Source organism: Uloborus diversus, chromosome 10, assembly GCF_026930045.1.
Source record: "Uloborus diversus isolate 005 chromosome 10, Udiv.v.3.1, whole genome shotgun sequence".
In the NCBI taxonomy this organism is placed as follows: Eukaryota; Metazoa; Arthropoda; class Arachnida; order Araneae; family Uloboridae; genus Uloborus; species Uloborus diversus.
The window spans coordinates 27,434,510-27,452,142 of record NC_072740.1 but is presented as its reverse complement, the minus strand read 5'-3'; the positions used below and the strand labels follow the sequence as shown (position 1 = coordinate 27,452,142).

At 33.5% G+C, this 17,633-nt stretch overlaps 1 protein-coding gene across 1 annotated transcript in view; it reads left to right on the top strand.

Annotated features, from left to right (window-relative positions):
• Nucleotides 1–14,945, top strand: part of LOC129231521 (uncharacterized) — a 33,936-nt gene extending 18,991 nt beyond the window's left edge. The window contains exons 3-5 of the mRNA XM_054865860.1: nt 1,759–1,930; nt 6,509–6,640; nt 14,328–14,945. Of these exons, the coding sequence (XP_054721835.1) occupies nt 1,759–1,930; nt 6,509–6,640; nt 14,328–14,461 (438 nt within the window). The 3' untranslated portion in view covers nt 14,462–14,945. The remainder of the gene's footprint in view (nt 1–1,758; nt 1,931–6,508; nt 6,641–14,327) is intronic.
• The last annotated feature ends 2,688 nt before the right edge of the window (nt 14,946–17,633 follow it).

Genomic DNA, 17,633 nt, shown 5'->3' with positions numbered 1-17,633 from the left:
AAAAGAGCAATTTATGATTAAAAATATGAACTTGAACCTCCTCGGATCTTTTTTAAATTCCAAAAACCCGCCTGTATGAATTCCTGAGTAACAATTTACCTCTGTGCCAAATTTGGAAGAAATCCGACGAAAACTGTGGATTTGTATAAGAAACATACACATATACCCACACACCCACAAACACACATCCATTTTTATATATATAGATTTATTTATTTATTTTTTGAAAGTTTAGTGTTTTCTTTAACAAGTGCAAGCAGAATGCAGGTGCACCATAAGTCAAGAAGTAGGTTACCTTTAGAATCAGATCCAGTTTAGAAAATAACAAACATCTTAGTCGACTATCGATAGCTCGAATATTCCTTTATCTCAAAGTTTCCATTCGGTTCAAAATAATGTAATGTTTTCAATACAAATTTGTCTCTATATTTCGAATGTACTTCCGTTAAGTCGAAGTTTTTACGAGAGTTTCACTTCCATTTTATGCATAAAAATGCAATCAAAATATGAGATTTTTTTTTTTTTTTTTTTGCCTTTAACACTTGCTTTGCTTATTAGCTTGTGTGAGTGGGAAGTGTTACAAGATTACATTAAAGGTAGCTGATTGTGCTCCTTTTCGCCGAGGCTGACGACGTACAATTTTATTACTGACTAACCTTTGAAAGACTTAAAGTTTTGGCAAAAATGGAAAAAAAGTAGACTTTATTTTCTGGATGACTCAAATAGAACGAAGAACGAAGTATACGTACAAGTGATTTTTCTTGTCTTGAAGCAACATAGTTACACTAAAATCAGAATAGTTGGTGAAAATGAAGTGAAATTTTACGTACAAAAAAAAACAACATTTTAAAGAGTGATTACAAAACCAAAGTAATCGGAACAAATTGATAATTTATTACAGGAAGAATAAAAATTAATGGCGTTTATAGTATCCTGTTTGGCCGCATCTGGTGTAAATGCACGAAGGCAGTTAGGCAGTCAAGTTAGGCATAAAAGTACCGTATGATGTCCTGCGTCCTCTCGTTCTCGTTACTGTAAAAGCACCTCTAATTCTATGTATCCTTCTTTTATATTTGTTAAGCAAATTTGCTGGGTAAAAGGCATGAGATATGACTTGCACGTCAAGATGATTGCTTTTTTTTTTTTTGCATATACATAATATCAAACTTAGTGTGTACTGGGGTATGCACAAGTACACAGTAAACAGATTAAATGAATTTAATGTACTCATTTCACTGCATAGGTGAATCAATTTTAAAACAATCCATGATGTGCCCTTTTGAAATTTTAGGGAAACGAGCGTTTAGTTATTTTTTGAGTATTTTTGTTTATTGAGAGGCGCCAAAGGGGGGGGGGGAGATCGCCATTCAGCGTTGGACTGATTATGGTTGTAATGATGGGGATGATACCATAAGAAATTTTAATATGTGTAATTCAAAATGTTAAAAAAAAATCCAAATTTTTAAATATTGTAATTGAAAACTAAAGCAGAATGAAAAGTTTACATATTTCAACGTGAATTTTTCTCAGCAATGCATAAACATAAAACACATAAGTAATTCAAATTAGTTTTCCTTCTAAAAAACAAAATGTCAAATAAATAGCCATTTCTTGAAATAAAGATACATACTACTCTTATGCAGTCGTTTATTTCATCTTGATTGCATATTAACTATTCTCACTAACTTCAGTTTAAATGCTATCAGCTCTTTTGTTCACTTTTCATTGAAAGTTGAGTGAACTAAATTCTTCTTACAGGTTCATGAAAATAACCATGAGTTCACGCTCTGTGGCTATAGTGATGATGTTACTGAATATCAATCCTATACCAGTGATAATGGTGCACTTCAGCTAGAATTCTTTACAGAAGAAGGAACGGATGAAGGCTTTTATTCGGATGTCACTTTTACTATAACATCATACATATCTGGTAATTTCAACGAAACAATGATTATCGTAGAACATTTCTTTAGAATTACCTACTCAAAAAATTACCCAAAAAGAATATCAGTGGTGACTGGGTTTTCTTAATAAAAATTTTGTCCCCATAGAGTACTCCTGATTATTCGCGGAATACGGATAATCGGATAATATATTTAAACTAAAGCTAAAAACGATAACAGTGTACATGTAAAAGCTAAAAAAGAATCATTCATATCGAAACAGACACATATGCAGCAAATCCTACAAATAGATCAAGTTAAGTTACCCCAAAAATGTAGGGAGAGGAATTTTTTCGAACGAAACTAATCCGATCACTCGTTTACACACGTAAAGGGTGTGGATGCAAAAATCCATTTTTAACCTTAGACCATTGAGAGATAGTCAAGCCATTCTATTCAGTCGCTATTGTATGCGCTGAAGCAGGAGTAAAGGCGAAAAGTTTTATTATCCGGGGACAAGATCAAAGAATTTCGCCGCTGTGTACCACGTGGTTTGACCACAACCTTTAGAAGAACCTTGAGCGCTACCTAAAGAACCATTTTTAAATCGGCATAACTCTACAGTTTACTGTAGGAATTAAAAAAAAAAAAACCCTTATCCATTAATCTGTAAACTATATGCTTCCGGGTGACAGAAAATAAATGTGTAAAAACATTTTTGGCAGATGGTAAAATATTAAAATTGACGACTATTCAAATCCCTACGAGAATCGCTCTTCTGTGGATAGCCAAGTCACGTGGTTTCTCCTCACTTTCCCCGCGAAGATTCCTGCGTCAACAACCACACCCACTTGCGTATCTATGTGTTAATGATGTAACGTTTAAACTAGTCGGTTTCGGTGACTTTTTGGAAGGTTATAGAAAGGTAGGGGGAAGAAAGAGAAAATAGGAATTTCTAACAATACATTTCACACTTGTTCAGTTAAAATGGGTGAATTTTTCTACAATCAGACCTGTAAAACCGTACAACTTTAGACCACTTTATGTGTATTTTTCTTCATATTTTTTAAATTTTTTGCCAAAAAAGGTTGAGAATTTAAACATGCACTATCATACATCTCAGATGTAGAGTGACGCTTCGAAAAAAAATCTAAATTACACACAAAGGGAGAGGGAATTTTTTGGTATAAAGTTTGCACATAGTGGTGACAACTTTAGACCACCTCATATTTTCCTTGATATGCATTGCTAAACCGCACCAGTCTGAAGCTACAATGCATAGATCGTTCTGTTCCAATTCCATACACTGCAAAAATTTAAAAAAAAAAATTTTTTTTTGTACTTACTCTTTCCGATTTACAATTTTTTTTTATAATTTTTGAGTAAATTTCAGGTTCTCTTAAATAAAATCAACTGTGAAAAATACATTATTTTATTCAGATACATAAATACGAACGCTAGATAGTCTGAAAAGCAATTAGTAGGTACCTACTCCTGGGTTTTCTTAATAAAAATTTTGTCCCAACTGGGTAGGTTTCTTCCTTGTCGCAATATTTTTTCTTCCTTTTTTTTTATTTTTGTACCAAATGACGTCGGGGGAATGAGGCCAACACCAAAATTTACTTTTTTTTGTCTTCCTTGTTGAAATTTGGTTGCTCCTGATTTCTTGGATCACTTTTTCCATCAGTTCAGGCGAATAGTTGAGGTAAGGACAGCCGCCTATCTTCTTTCTTTTCCCTGGATTCATGTCTAAAACCAAAGAAAACCTGAAAACTAAAAAACTGCTCAAGACAATACAAAATTGTTCGCAAAATATTGACAAATGACAGTAAAAATTGGTGATCTAAAGTTGCAACTCGAATTCCCATATTTTGTTTACTTTGAAACGACAAGTAAACAAAGCAACATCAGGATTCGCCGATAAGGCTAGATCACCTTAGATACTTGAATAATTAAGTAATAAACTTATCTTCGGAGAATTTAATCGGCAAATATAGGTTTTGAAGGAGACTTAGAAAGCTTAAGCAAAAATTTCAAAAAACCTCCAAACACAAATGAATTTTGACACGAGAATAATAACACTGGAGCTTGGGGTAGACAACATGAACTTCGATGGACAACACTTGTGAACCTACTGAATTTTTTTAAAGACTTAGTTTTGCTTCAACTTTGCTCAAAGCACATAATTCGCCCGAGGGAAATCGGGAGTTTGTATATGTAGGCAGACTCTCAACTTTTTCGTACTCGCGACCCAGTTTCCATGTATAATAACCCCTCCCCCATTCTGGTATTGAAAGGTATTTCTTTCTGCTTAATAAGATGATTAAACACCTCATAGGACATTTGTTTTTCTCACTGTAACGATACAGCTGTCCATGTGTATCACTTATAAGTACTTTTTTTTTAAGATGTGATAAAAAAATTATTGAACCTGTATTATGGCGCAGTATTATGGCGTAAACCGCATATCAAGTTTATTACTTTTATGAATGACATCAATGAAAATATTTCTGGAAGCATGAATTGTTTTGTTGATGATGTAAAAGTTATTGGGATTGTAGAAAATGAAGAACAAGCAAAACAGCTTCAAGAGGATTTAGATCATATTACTAAGTGGGCGGATAGGTGGGGTATGGCAGTTAATGTGGGGAAATGCCAAGTACTACGTCATGGAAATAAGCGTACGATTTATCGTTTACAGGGTTCAATCATTAGTCAGGCAGAAAATGTTATTGATCTGGGTATCTTAATAAATCAGGACTTCAAGTTTAGTCAACAGTGCAGCATTGCAAGTAACAAAGCCAACATAATGCTTGGGTTTATCAGTTAACTTCTACCTTTATATCGGAAGTTAGTAAGATCTTATTTGGAGTATGCTGTGCAGTTTTGGTCTCCTTATCTAAGGAAAGATATATGTGTATTGGAAAGGGGGGAGTTCAAAGAAGGGTAACTAGACTAGTAAGGGGACTTTCAGATTTAGATTATGATACCAGACTTAATAGGCTTAATATGTACAGCCTGGAGCAAAGGAGAGTCAGAGGGTAAATGATTCAGTTGCTTAAATTTATCAAAATGAATGATGTTGATGGATTAAATTTTTGCACGGAAAGCAGTACGAGGGGTCATTGTTTTAAGCTATTCAAATAAACCTGGTAATTAGAAAAAACTACTACTTTAGTAGGGTTGTATGGGCACTTGGAACAACTTACCGGAACAGGTGGTAATGAGCAAAGGGGTGGATAGCTTTAAAAGGGTCACTGATCTTCATTGAGGACTAATAAATTGACTAGGACCAGCCTAACTGGGCCAAGAGCCTGCTGCTGGTCGTCACATTTGTATTTATATTCAATCGACAACTTGTTTTTTTTTTTTATGAATTTTCAAAATCTGTCAAGGATTTTTCGGAAACCCTGTATATCGATTTATTTGCCAAATGAGGCAGCGAGAAGCCAAGGGATGTAAGTGGACATTTTCAATTTTTGAGTAAAACGCGTTTAAAGATAACATCCTAGGTAGGCCACAAGGCAGAAGAGAGGTTCACCTACCATGTGTTATGTACTGGTTATCTCCAAATTTTTAATTTTGCCACTTACATCCCTTTGCTTCTCACTGCCTCAAATGTCAATTCACAAGATATGGGGGTTTTATAGAATTTTGAAGTCTGACGGCATTTATACAGTAGGTTTTTTTTTTTTTTTTAATTTATTTCATTTATTCTTTTTAAAACTCTTTGCTTAAAGTGTTACTTTCCTATCAATTATAGTTTTTTAAAAAATATTATCAGGAATTTACGTAAGTAGTAGTAGTTAAGTAGTAGTATTCTATTTGCGTGCTGTGTACAAATATGTGCTACGCATAGAAGACATAGGAGGCGAGCCCATCATTTCGAAAACTTCCGGGGGGGGGGGCAAAGGGTATGTACTTAGAGTAAATTATACCAAAACAAGCAAAAACCACGCCCACTTACATGTAAATACATTGATTTCCCAAAGCCAGGGAGGCAATTGACCCCCCTAAATAACGGACCTGACAGGACGCCGGAAAAAATCATAATTTGGTAAAATGATTTCTTTATTTTGTTTTATCTCAAAATGATGTTCATAAAGATGTCTGAAAGATACAATAATCCAAGTGCAAAGAGCAAAGGAAAAAAATGCATAGAGCAAAAATGTTGGCAACTTAAATGCTTGTTTTAGAATAAAAGGTTTTAGTCAGTGCTGTATGTTCTATCATATATGAAGTACAACACGTAATTTTTGAGCAATTCCTTTACAGCAAAAATATGCATTCAAGTTACTAAGATCAAAGGTTTTTTTTTTTTTTTTTTTTTTTTTTAATGAAAAAAAAAACCTTTTATCTTAGGGAAACTTCTTTCTTTATAACACTCTTTTTTCTTTTAAAACTACTTTTCGAGTCAACAATACTTTCTAAGATCGATCTTAAAACTTTATTATTGGATACAAATGAAGATAGCTAACCGAAGTCAACCAATAACTCCTTGAAAACCATATAAATTTAGTTTTAACCTTGCTTAGTCTAGTCATCGAGATTTAAAATGCCATGTATGAATATAATTCACGTTTTTTTCCCCCTTCACTTCCTTACCCCAATATTATTCTTTTCAGTAAACTACAACTGTGACAACAAAAAATTGTTCCAATGTTTGGCTAAACGTTGTATTTGGAAAGGTTTGATTTGCGATGGCCATAATAACTGCGGGGATCAAAGTGACGATTCAAGGCGATACGCGAGTTGTGGTAAGTATATAATGACGCATGAAAATCCATTTTAAAACATGTTGATGAAATGCCAATAATAATATCGGTATATGAATTTCTTTTTTCAAATTAATGAATATCAGAATCTTTCCATCGTGACAAACGCAACATTCAGAGATTCTTTTTCGTTGCATAATGAGTTTTAAATGGTTAATAATCATTTCCTTTAAGTTTTGCTGAATTTTGTGGAAGAATGAAACTTCTGTGTAATACTTCACACAAGAAAACACACTATAAGTCCCATCAATTGGTTTTTGAAACAAAATTACTATATTGTGACGAATGTAACATATTTGTAACCTAGAATATTTACATGAAATTCTTACAAATTAGTATTAATTAGCATTAAGAAACCGAGTTAAACAATTTACAAATTTCAAAATATTATACAGTGACATTAAAAAAACTAACTTATTTCAAAATAAACATTTCATTTATTTCTTACTAGCATTACCCGTACGGCGATGCCCGTGCTAATAATCTAAAAGAAGTCCGTTGAATTAAAAAATCCACGCACCCCCCCCCCCCCCCTCCCCCTTCTGATGTGAAATTATAATTTTTTTTTTCAACTAAAATGAGGGTACACACCTTTTCAAAAAAACCTTTTAAAGTATCTTTGGAATTTAAAACTATTCGCTAAAACACACAAAAAGGTCGACAGTTTTGTTGCACTTAGGCAGAGCTTGAAAGAGGTTTTTTCGTCAGGGTTGGAAAATAGCGACGTAGATCAGCAGTGGACGGAATTTAAGGATAAACTTGCTAAAACCGTTGGGGACTATGTTCCATTTAGGAGAAAAGGTGTTAGTACCAAAATTTGGCCCATGTGGTTCTCCAGGGAGACTAAAGAAGCTCTTAATTATAAGCAAGCCACTTTTCGTAAGTTTAAAGAAACTGGTCAGAGTGCGGAGAGGCTCCAGTATGGTAAGGCAAGGCGAAATTTTAAGTATTTGGTACGGATTCAGAAAAGGGAATTGGAGCAAAGGCTGGCAGATGACATTGATGGGAACCCTAAGAGGTTTTTTGCTTACGCTAATTCTGGGAAAGCTCGAAACAGTCAAATTGGGCCTTTGGTTGATGAGCATGGAAATTTAATCCAAAACGATAGGGATATTGCAAATGTTCTAAATAACTTTTTTTCCAGTGTGTTTAACGATAACTGTATCTCAACAGTTGACACTAACAAGACACAAGCTATTATACAGCTTGAGGATTTTGTATTTTCCAGGGAGGAGATTTTATTTCATTTGAAAAAGATTAAAGCAACTAAAGCTCCGGGACCAGATAATATTTATCCAAAAATTTTAGTTGAATGTGCAGAGGAATTAGTGGATGTTATTTTGAATATTTTCAATGCTTCTTATAACTCGGGGACGGTGCCAGAGGACTGGAAGCTGGCTAACATAACACCACTCTTCAAGAAGGGGTCTAAAGGTATTGCTGGGAATTATAGACCTGTAAGTTTGACTTCGGTGATTTGTAAGATTTTCGAAACTTTGATCAAAATTAAGATCATGATGTTCTTAGAGACTAATAGTCTGTTGACTAGTTTGCAGTATGGTTTCAGGAAAGGTAAATCCTGTACTACTAATTTATTGCATTTCTACGACAAGGTTACCTCAGCTTTAGATAACAAAAAATGTGTGGATGTTGTTTATATTGATTTTCAAAAAGCTTTTGACAAGGTACCGCATGTTGCTCTTCTCAGCAAGTTAGCTGACATTGGAATAGGAGGAAAAACTTTACTTTGGGTTCAAAATTGGCTCACTGGTAGGAAGCAAAGAGTAGTTGTGAGAGGAAATCATTCTAATTGGAGTGATGTTTTAAGTGGGGTTCCTCAGGGATCAGTTTTAGGGCCTCTTTTGTTTATTATATTTATGAATGACATCAATGAAAATATTTCTGGAAGCATGAATTGTTTTGCTGACGATGTAAAAGTTATGGGGATTGTCGAAAATGAAGAACAAGTAAAACAGCTGCAAGAGGATTTAGATCATATTACTAAGTGGGCAGATAAATGGGGTATGGCAGTTAATGTAGGGAAATGTCAAGTGCTACACTTAGGTCATGGAAATAAGCGTATGAGATATCGTTTACAGGGTTCAGTCATAAATCAGGCAGAAAATGTTATGGATCTGGGTGTCTTTATAAATCAGGACTTCAAGTTTAGTCAACAGTGCAGTATTGCTAGTAACAAAGCCAACAAAATGCTTGGGTTCATCAAGAGATCTATTTCAAACAAATCTAAGAATGTTCTTCTGCCTTTATATAGGAGTTTAGTAAGACCTCATTTGGAGTATGCTGTTCAGTTTTGGTCGCCTTATCTGAAGAAAGATATTTTTGTATTGGAAAGGGTTTAAAGAAGGGTAACTAAATTAGTAAGGGGACTCTCAGATTTAGATTATGATACCAGACTTAATAGGCTTAACATGTATAGCCTGGAGCAAAGGAGAGTCAGAGGGGACATGATTCAGTTATTTAAATTTATCAAAATGAATGATGTAAATGGATTAAATTTTTGCTGGGAAAGCAGGACAAGGGGTCATTGTTTTAAGCTATTTAAATCTCAGGCTAACTTGGAAATCAGGAAAAACTACTACTTTAGCAGGGTCGTGGGCACTTGGAATAGCTTACCGGAAGAGGCGGTAATGAGCAAGGGAGTGGCTAGCTTTAAGAGGGCCATTGATCTTCATTGGGGACTAATTAATTGACTAGGACCAGCCTAGCTGGGCCCAGAGCCTGTTGCTGGTCGTCACATTTGTATTTGTAGCTTAAAAACTCAAAATAATCCTTCCACTGTGTAGTTCATCGCTTAACGCGCCAAGCAACCACGCTGCGATAACCTTTAGAGAGTGAAGCGGTTTTTTTTTTTTTTTTTTTTCTGCAATTTAAAATGTTTCGCCAAATAAACAATACTATAATAAAAACGTTATAAAGAACAAACACAATTCAATAATACGACAAATCAAATTACTTACTTAAATAAGTAATAACTATCTTTAACTATAAGAACAAAAACAGGCGTTCAAGAAATAAGGAAAACAAAACCCAATTGAAAAATCCTACAAAATCAAATTATGTACCTGAATATCAAAAAAAAAAAAAAAAAAACGCATTCAAAAATCAGTTCGCTAGCCGCGCGGCATGGTTTTTTGCAGCTATCGAGATTGAGACTGTTGGCTAGCGGCCTCTAAATGAGTTAACTTACCCCGGTATCTATTAGGAATTCATAGAACTAAACAATTAATTAAACATTTAATTTGCAATTATTTCGGTCAATCTACTTTTTTTAAAATAGCCTATAGCATTCCTCAATAAATGCACTATTAAATATAAAAAGAATTTTTCAATTCGAACCAGTAGTTTCTGAGATTATTGCGTTCAAACAAACAAACAAACTCTTCAGCTTTATATTATTAGTATAGATTGAACTTAAACGTTCGAAGGATGCAGTGCATGTTTCAAGTGGTTAAGTTAGTCACCAACAATTTGTTACGTTCGTCACACTGCTAACTAACTGTTTAACTAATTTAATAAAAATTCAACATTTTAAATACATTCTAGGTGTCTCTTGGGAAGAGAATAAAGCACAATTTTTCTTATATATTAGTGCTATAAAAAGTCTGGAAGGAAAATTTGACGTTTTGTGACGAAAGTAACAGGCCGTTTAACACAGAATTCAAATTAGACTCAACTAAAAAAAATATTAAAAAATCAATGAAAGAAATGAAACCACTCTGAATAAATTTATTCAGAGTGGTTTCATTTTTGGACTTTTTGCATTGTTTATGGATTTTCTTGGAAAATTTATTACTTAACGGTTTTTTTCCTGATGGAATTATATAATAAATTTTGCCTCCAGGTGTCATTTTATCTTTTTTGTTTTGTTTAATTTCTAGTTTTTGATATTTATACTATCTCCTGTTCCACCGTGTTGCTTTTCTCGGATGACTTTTCATCCAGAAGCTCACATTCCTTTGCATTGAAAAAGGTGTTCCTTGTAACACCGAAACACGTGTCTGCAATATTTTGCAATATTTGTGCTTTCTGACGTTGGATTACTGATTTTTTGTATAAAATAGGGTGTCCCATAATTACAAACACTTTTTAATTTGTGAGTAATATTTAAGGTTGATAAACACAGTTACAAATGAAAATATGCAATTGTGTTTCCATTAAATCTAGTTACTTCAAACACATGGTTTTCCATCGTAAGTATCGAGTTATTCCCGTATTGAAAAATATTACCTTTCAGTTTCATATAGTTTTTGTGCCCGATGTTGCCCTACAGAAAATTATCAATGAGCGGGCAGTTGTTTTTTTTTTACCATTACCTCTCCAACATATCATATCTACATCTACCCTAAACTTGCATTTTATAAATTCAATTTCGTAATAATTCCGGAGAATCCCCTCCTCTAAACATCATCGAAGGTCTAAAATTGCGCCTTTTGGAACAGATTCGAAAAATTACCAGAGGAAAGTCGCTGAACCCATTCCTTCCCCTAACACTACCGGAGATATATACAATCCCGTCTTTCAAGACTTAAATTTTGAAAAATGCCTGGCGGAAGGCCTCCAAACATAACCAAAGATCGAGTAATGACCCTGTGCTGAGAAAAAACGGGGGAAAACCAACGTAATTATAGCATAGTAAGTTTGTGCTATAATTATGTTGATTTTCTCCAGATATCAACAAAGACCGTTTAAAATCGCCCTTTTGAAATTTTTCTTGCAAAAAGTTTTGGGGAGAGAGATTTGAACCATATTCCTATCCTTAAAGTCATATCAAAGATGGCCTATACTATCGTTTTTGAACCTCAATTCGGAGAAGTTACCGGTGCAGGGTTCCTCAAGGGAAAGGCGATTGCTCCTCCCTTGTATTCGTCCTTGCTGTTGCCCCACGTTTAACATTGGATTTAAGTTTAGACTAACTGATAGCCATTCCATGACATTGATACTATTCATGTTGAACTACAGATTTGTTGAGTTGAATGCATCAGTAGGCGCTTTGTCTTGCTGAAATACAGTTCGGTCCGCTCAGCAAATCCTGTATTGGAATAAGATAGTCCTCTAATACTCGCTAATAGTCGAGAAAGCTCATTTTCTTGTTACAAGTTGCAAAATAAATGGACTTTTCTTATGCTATTTCATAAGAATGCAACTTTGAATTGGAAAGGGGAAGTTTCGTGACCACCGAGATACCCACGGAAGTTTACGTTTTCCATCAGTCCTGACTTTTGAGACCACGTTCCACACTTTTAGAGATATTTTAATCATGCTGCTGCCATTTATAAGTAAAGGAACTCTAACATCTAAAAACATAGCCTAATTTTACCAAAAAAAAAATCAGCTTCAGGGTGCTGCCCCCTAATATCCCTCATGACTAACCCCCCCCCCCCTCTCCCCATTTTTTTTTTTTTTTTTGGTGCACCACTTGCCTATGATAAAAAGTGTCAAAATTATGGGATACTCTATTTTCTGTTTTTCTAAATAAATTCAACGTATGATACAGGGATGCCCACTCTCTTTAGATGAAGGGTGCAGCCCCTCTAAACATTGCAAAAGACCTCCTCCCCCCAAAAAATGAGAAAAATACCCCTCAAAACAAACCTCCCTAAAAATTTCACTGGCGCAATCTGCGCCACGAAAGGGTGGGCATCCCTGCATGATGTTTTTTCTAATAAATTAACCTTATCTTGTGCTTTACATACTGTTTACTATTAGTAACACATATGAAATTAACTATCCTAACATTCATATTTTTACTGTGAATTGTATTTTATGTTTGTGTCTAAATTTTTGAGACAGGGTGTAAGTTCACTTATACTGCAAGAACTTAAAATGAAAGTTAAAAGCAACAAATTAAAATAAGAACTTAAAAGTAACAAATTTTTACTCATCTTGATATTTTACACAAATATACCTATCATGTATACCTTATTTCTGGAAAAAAATTTCATCTTACCTTTTGTACTTTGAACAAAAACAGGAAAATGTTTCAAAGAATATAAAAAATATCAACGGGGGGGGGGGGGGCTAGGTTTTCCATAAAACTAGATCATCCCAATCCAATGAAATAATTGCAAAGATTTTAAACAGACTACCAGGTTGGCGAAATCGGGCTGCTATAATAACAATTGATTCCTTTTTAGGCATTTTTTAAAGTTTATCAGAAAATAAAAACAAAATTGACAGTGAATATTATCTTAAAATTAATTATTTAGTAAATTTTCAAAAAAAACTGACTTTGCTGACTAAATTCTGTAAATACTGACCAATTTTTAAAATACTGACTTTAACTGACCAGTTTTATACCCTGTAATCCGTTCTTATTATGAATCATTTTGCAACGATAGCAGGAAACTGTTGCCAGTTTGCGAACGACCTCTTACCATTCGTCGCCTATCCAAGAGTTATAGAAATTCTGCTCATGAGATCGCTGATAACTTTTTTTAATTTCAAAGCTATTGAGGTGGAATTTTTTTAATGAGTTGTAGGATGTATCTGAGCTTCGGATTATAAACGTTATTAATAGTTATCTTTCGCGCATGTGCAGTGAAAACTTAATTGCTTCAAACGTTCATATTTCACTAACCTTTCAATATTTTAACTTCAAATTTTATTATTATGTTTCTCTAATATGCTGTCAAATATTCTGAAAGTTTAGTAACGTTTGACGAAAAACTGCGCGATATGAGCTGAAAACCTTCAAAAAATATTTGCATTTTTGGAAGAAATGCTTATATTTCCGTGGGTATAAGAGATACTTTCACGAAAATATAAAAATAACCTTCTGATAGATTTCAGAACTTATTTCTGAAATTTATAGCTTATTCACAGCTATTTACAATGAAAAATGATCAGAAACTTTTTATTTTGTTCCCTCAATTTGTTGCTGGTCCCCTAAATGAATAGCAGACTTAATTGTTACTTTAGAATGACAGCTAGAGTATACTTTTTATGTGAAAAAAATTAGAGCAATTGGTCTTTTCTGAATTTTTCATAGTATCCCACTACTTTTAGTCATATAGTGTACATAAGACGGTTTCTTAGCTAAAAGAAGTATAATTACGTATCAACAGAAACTATTAAGCACAAAATTGAGGATTAAAACAATTTTAAATTTCCAAAAAGAAAATACCGAAGGTAGAAGTGGTTTTTAGTAGCCTCTTCCATTCTGACCAGTTGCTTGAAGTATACATGTAACAACAAGATTTTAGAACTTGACAGGGAAAGATCGCTTAAAATGATAAGATAAAAGTTTTCTGGGACTCGGAAACTTCCAAAAATTTCAGTTCAGAAAAAAAAAATGGATATCCAACAGTGACTTTCTCTGAACTCCCAGCATTTTTTACACAGGTTTCGACTCGGATCTACAGTAAGAACTTGCTCTTCTACTTATGTGAAACGGTATTTCCGTGACTTTTTGTGTAAAAATTGATGGAAATCTTGAAAACTAAATAACTTTGCTTTCACAGTGTAAATTTTACCTTTTAGAACTGCGAGTTTCACGACTAAAGAAAAAAAATAGTTATCTAAACATCCTCAATCTGCATAAACCAAACAAGTTAGAAGAAACATAGATTAATCATTTTTGAAATGTTATTGCACTAAAAAAATTGCATGTTTAGATATTTTCACTCAAATGATCTATTTTTTAAAACAGGTAAACTCTCATCAGGTGCTATAGCAGGAATAACTGTTGGTTCAGTGATCTTTTTCTTATTGCTAATAATCGTACCATTCGCCTGCTTTAAATTTGGAGCAAAGTATAGAACTGAAGCGATACCTGTAACATAAAATTATCAAGAACGTTACCATAAATACAAAAATGGTTGATAAAAATTTATTTTAATGAACTTCAAAACCATCGAAATTTCAAAAATCATTTTTTTACACAATCGGCAAGAGACGAAGCCAGTATAATACATCCATAAGTCGCAGGTTGTATGGCAATTGGAAAACTCGAATCATTTTAAATAATGGGAAAATAATTTCTGAATTAAAGAAAAGCCATGAAAAAGCTTTTGCGGAGTTTCGAACGACTACCTTCACCATATTGGTATTTTTGTAAGTTTAAACTGCCCACTCTGTGGGAAAGACGAAGTCATGGACAAGAACCATTTTGGTGAAATGATCGGTGCTGTGCGGGGACTCCGAGGTGAAAAGGAATTGAAGTATCAGACATCTGCTGATATGATATTGACTTTTTTCTCTTGCTGTATTTTAATTCAAGTTCCTTGTTTGTAAGAGTTGTCATCTTCTTATGTCATTTGAAATTAAAAAGAAAATCTTAATAAATGTAGTTAAAATTTTCATAAAATTATTAGAATTAATTAAATCTAATTAATCCAATTAAGTACAAGAAACTAGTAATTTCAGGGGCAATTTTTACATTGTTGTCTTGTGTTAACAAAGTAGTAGAAGTTATACAGGGGGTCCAAAAAGTCCTTGACACATTTAAAAAATTCATAGAAAACCAACAAATTTTCATATGAATTTGCAGTTTGCACCATAATACTTCACAGGTTCAAAAGTTTTTATGACATCGAAAAAAAAATGAAAAGGAGAAGAAAAGAAGAAAAAAGCCATTTTGCAGCTAGTGTGTCAGTATATGCTATGCTTGTAATTCTTCGTTTAGTAATTTTCATTCCTTTTTGTGTTTTTCCATGTCAACAAAAACGATTTAAAAGTTACTTTTAAAGTTACTTTTAAATCGTTTGTTGGTCAATTTGTTGGTTTTCTATGAATATTTTTAATGTGTCAAGGACTTTTCGGACACCCTGTATATCTGCCAGACTGAGCTTTGATAAGTTGTATGAAAACACCAATTTCAAGTTGGACACATACAAGCACTTCAAGAGATTGGTGTGCCCTGAGCTCCGCACCATGAGATTAAGTTGAGCCCTGAAAGTAGCTGTTGTATTTCACACTTTTGAGTCGTTAATAAGATTATTCGTTACTGCCTAGAAATATCCCCAAACGCTCGATTCCAAAGCATACATACATGTTGCAGCTGAAAGAGTCCATTAAAAGTCAGTTGATTTTGAAACCACTTAAGGAGATATAATTTGCTAGTAAGCAAGCGTTTTTCTTGCTCAGGAATGAGTAATACCCAAAAGATGCAAGATGATGATAAAATATTGAACTCTCAAGAAGAGTTAAACGGTTCATGTTTTAATGAACTGTTTTACTTTTCCTAACGGCTCATTCTCTTCCGGTTAATTTTCCTCCCAATGTCTTAATTTGGCAATTACCAATTGAGAATAAATATTAAATCAAAAGTTTCTTTTTTTCTTTCATTTAACATTTTACTCAGATTTTTCTTTTTTTTTTATGAGTACAACTTTTGACGGCTCACAATGCGAAATATTATGCCTATTTCTATTTATCTTTCCTGGTCCTAATTAGCTGTTGTAAATTCGTAGGGGCAAATAAAAAGGGTTAGGGAAACTTCCCTCTTAAAACCTCTTCTGGAATTTAAAAATTGGATTTCTTTTGATAGCCAGACCACATCTTTAAGGCTGGTAGCACAAAAACAACCCTCACTGAGGCAAAGAACCTCTAGCTATAAACCACATTGTCGATCCTTCACACATGTAAGGACTGTAATGAACCAAAACCTTCCCTGGAAGAAAAGATAATACAATAGTAACTTGTAGAAAACCTCCTTCTACAATCAGTTATATATATATATATATATATTTTTTTTTTTTGGTGACAAGATAACTTTTTCAACTCACAAGCTAAATCTGCGATGAAATGTCCAAGTTTCCCGAACACTTCGTTATCAAAGTCGCCAGACCTCTTTGGAGTAACAGTGAAACGTTTTCAATAACATACAAAAACAATTTGCCAAGAATATTGCAGAATAATCTGGAAACATTATCACTGTATGCCAAGCTGGATGATGCGATAGCTGGATGCAAAGCAAAGCTACTGCAAATTATCAACTGATCACCCCAGAGAAAACCAAACTGAAACTGCTGCGTCATAGATCGACTTTCATTATTTTAAAATCTATTTGTCACTTGATAGCATTCCTAATTAGTGCATTTTTGGATCTACAAACGATGTACTATCAATGTAAGAAATATTAAATACTAAAAATAGATGTTAGGGTAAGGTGAGAATTTCTTTTTTTTTTTAATTTTTGCCAACAGGTTTCTTTAGCAGAAAAGAGAAAAAAAATGCCAAGTTTGTTGGGCAAGTTCTTGATTTGGAATAAAAGTAGAAATTTCTGCATATTGTTTTAAACAAAATTCATGAAATATTTTCTTTTCTATTTGATAATGGGAAATCGAGAAACAGTACCATTAGTGGTACAAAGTTCACATCAAAAAAAAAAGCATGTAGGATCAAGTTCATTTGCCACCTATCGAGGAAATTTAAGCTTTTTTCTTTCTTTCACATCTTTGACAGTTTGGCAAAATTACTTTTTCATATTCCACAGTAATACATATAGCGTGTCATGTGCTTTGCATTTTCATTTTTTAAATATTCTATGTACCTCAAATATTTTGCCTGCTTTTAAAAACACCAACAGCACCTTTTTCACACTACCAATCATCAAAAGCACAAAGAAAAAATTTTTTACAAAATTTTGCGAAAGACATCTGAAAACCGGCATTTCAACAAAATTTACACATTTGCTAGTAAATCAAGAAATAGTCATACAAGCTTCGAAGTTTTTATGTGAACTTAGTGCCACCAATGGCATATGTTCTGCACAATCTATCATTTTTTCAGACTACTATAATAAATAAATTAAATAAATACCTTTTTTTCTGAAAAGTAAAATTAGGAATAACAACATCAAAAAGCTTGGAACAACATCCTAACATCAAAAGCCTTTTGAAAAAGGCAAATTTTTTACTTTCTAAAGGAATGTAAATAAGATTCTACTTCTAGATGCCTTAAAATGTTTTAAGAGATATGCACAAAAATAAAGATAATATGCACAAAATACTCT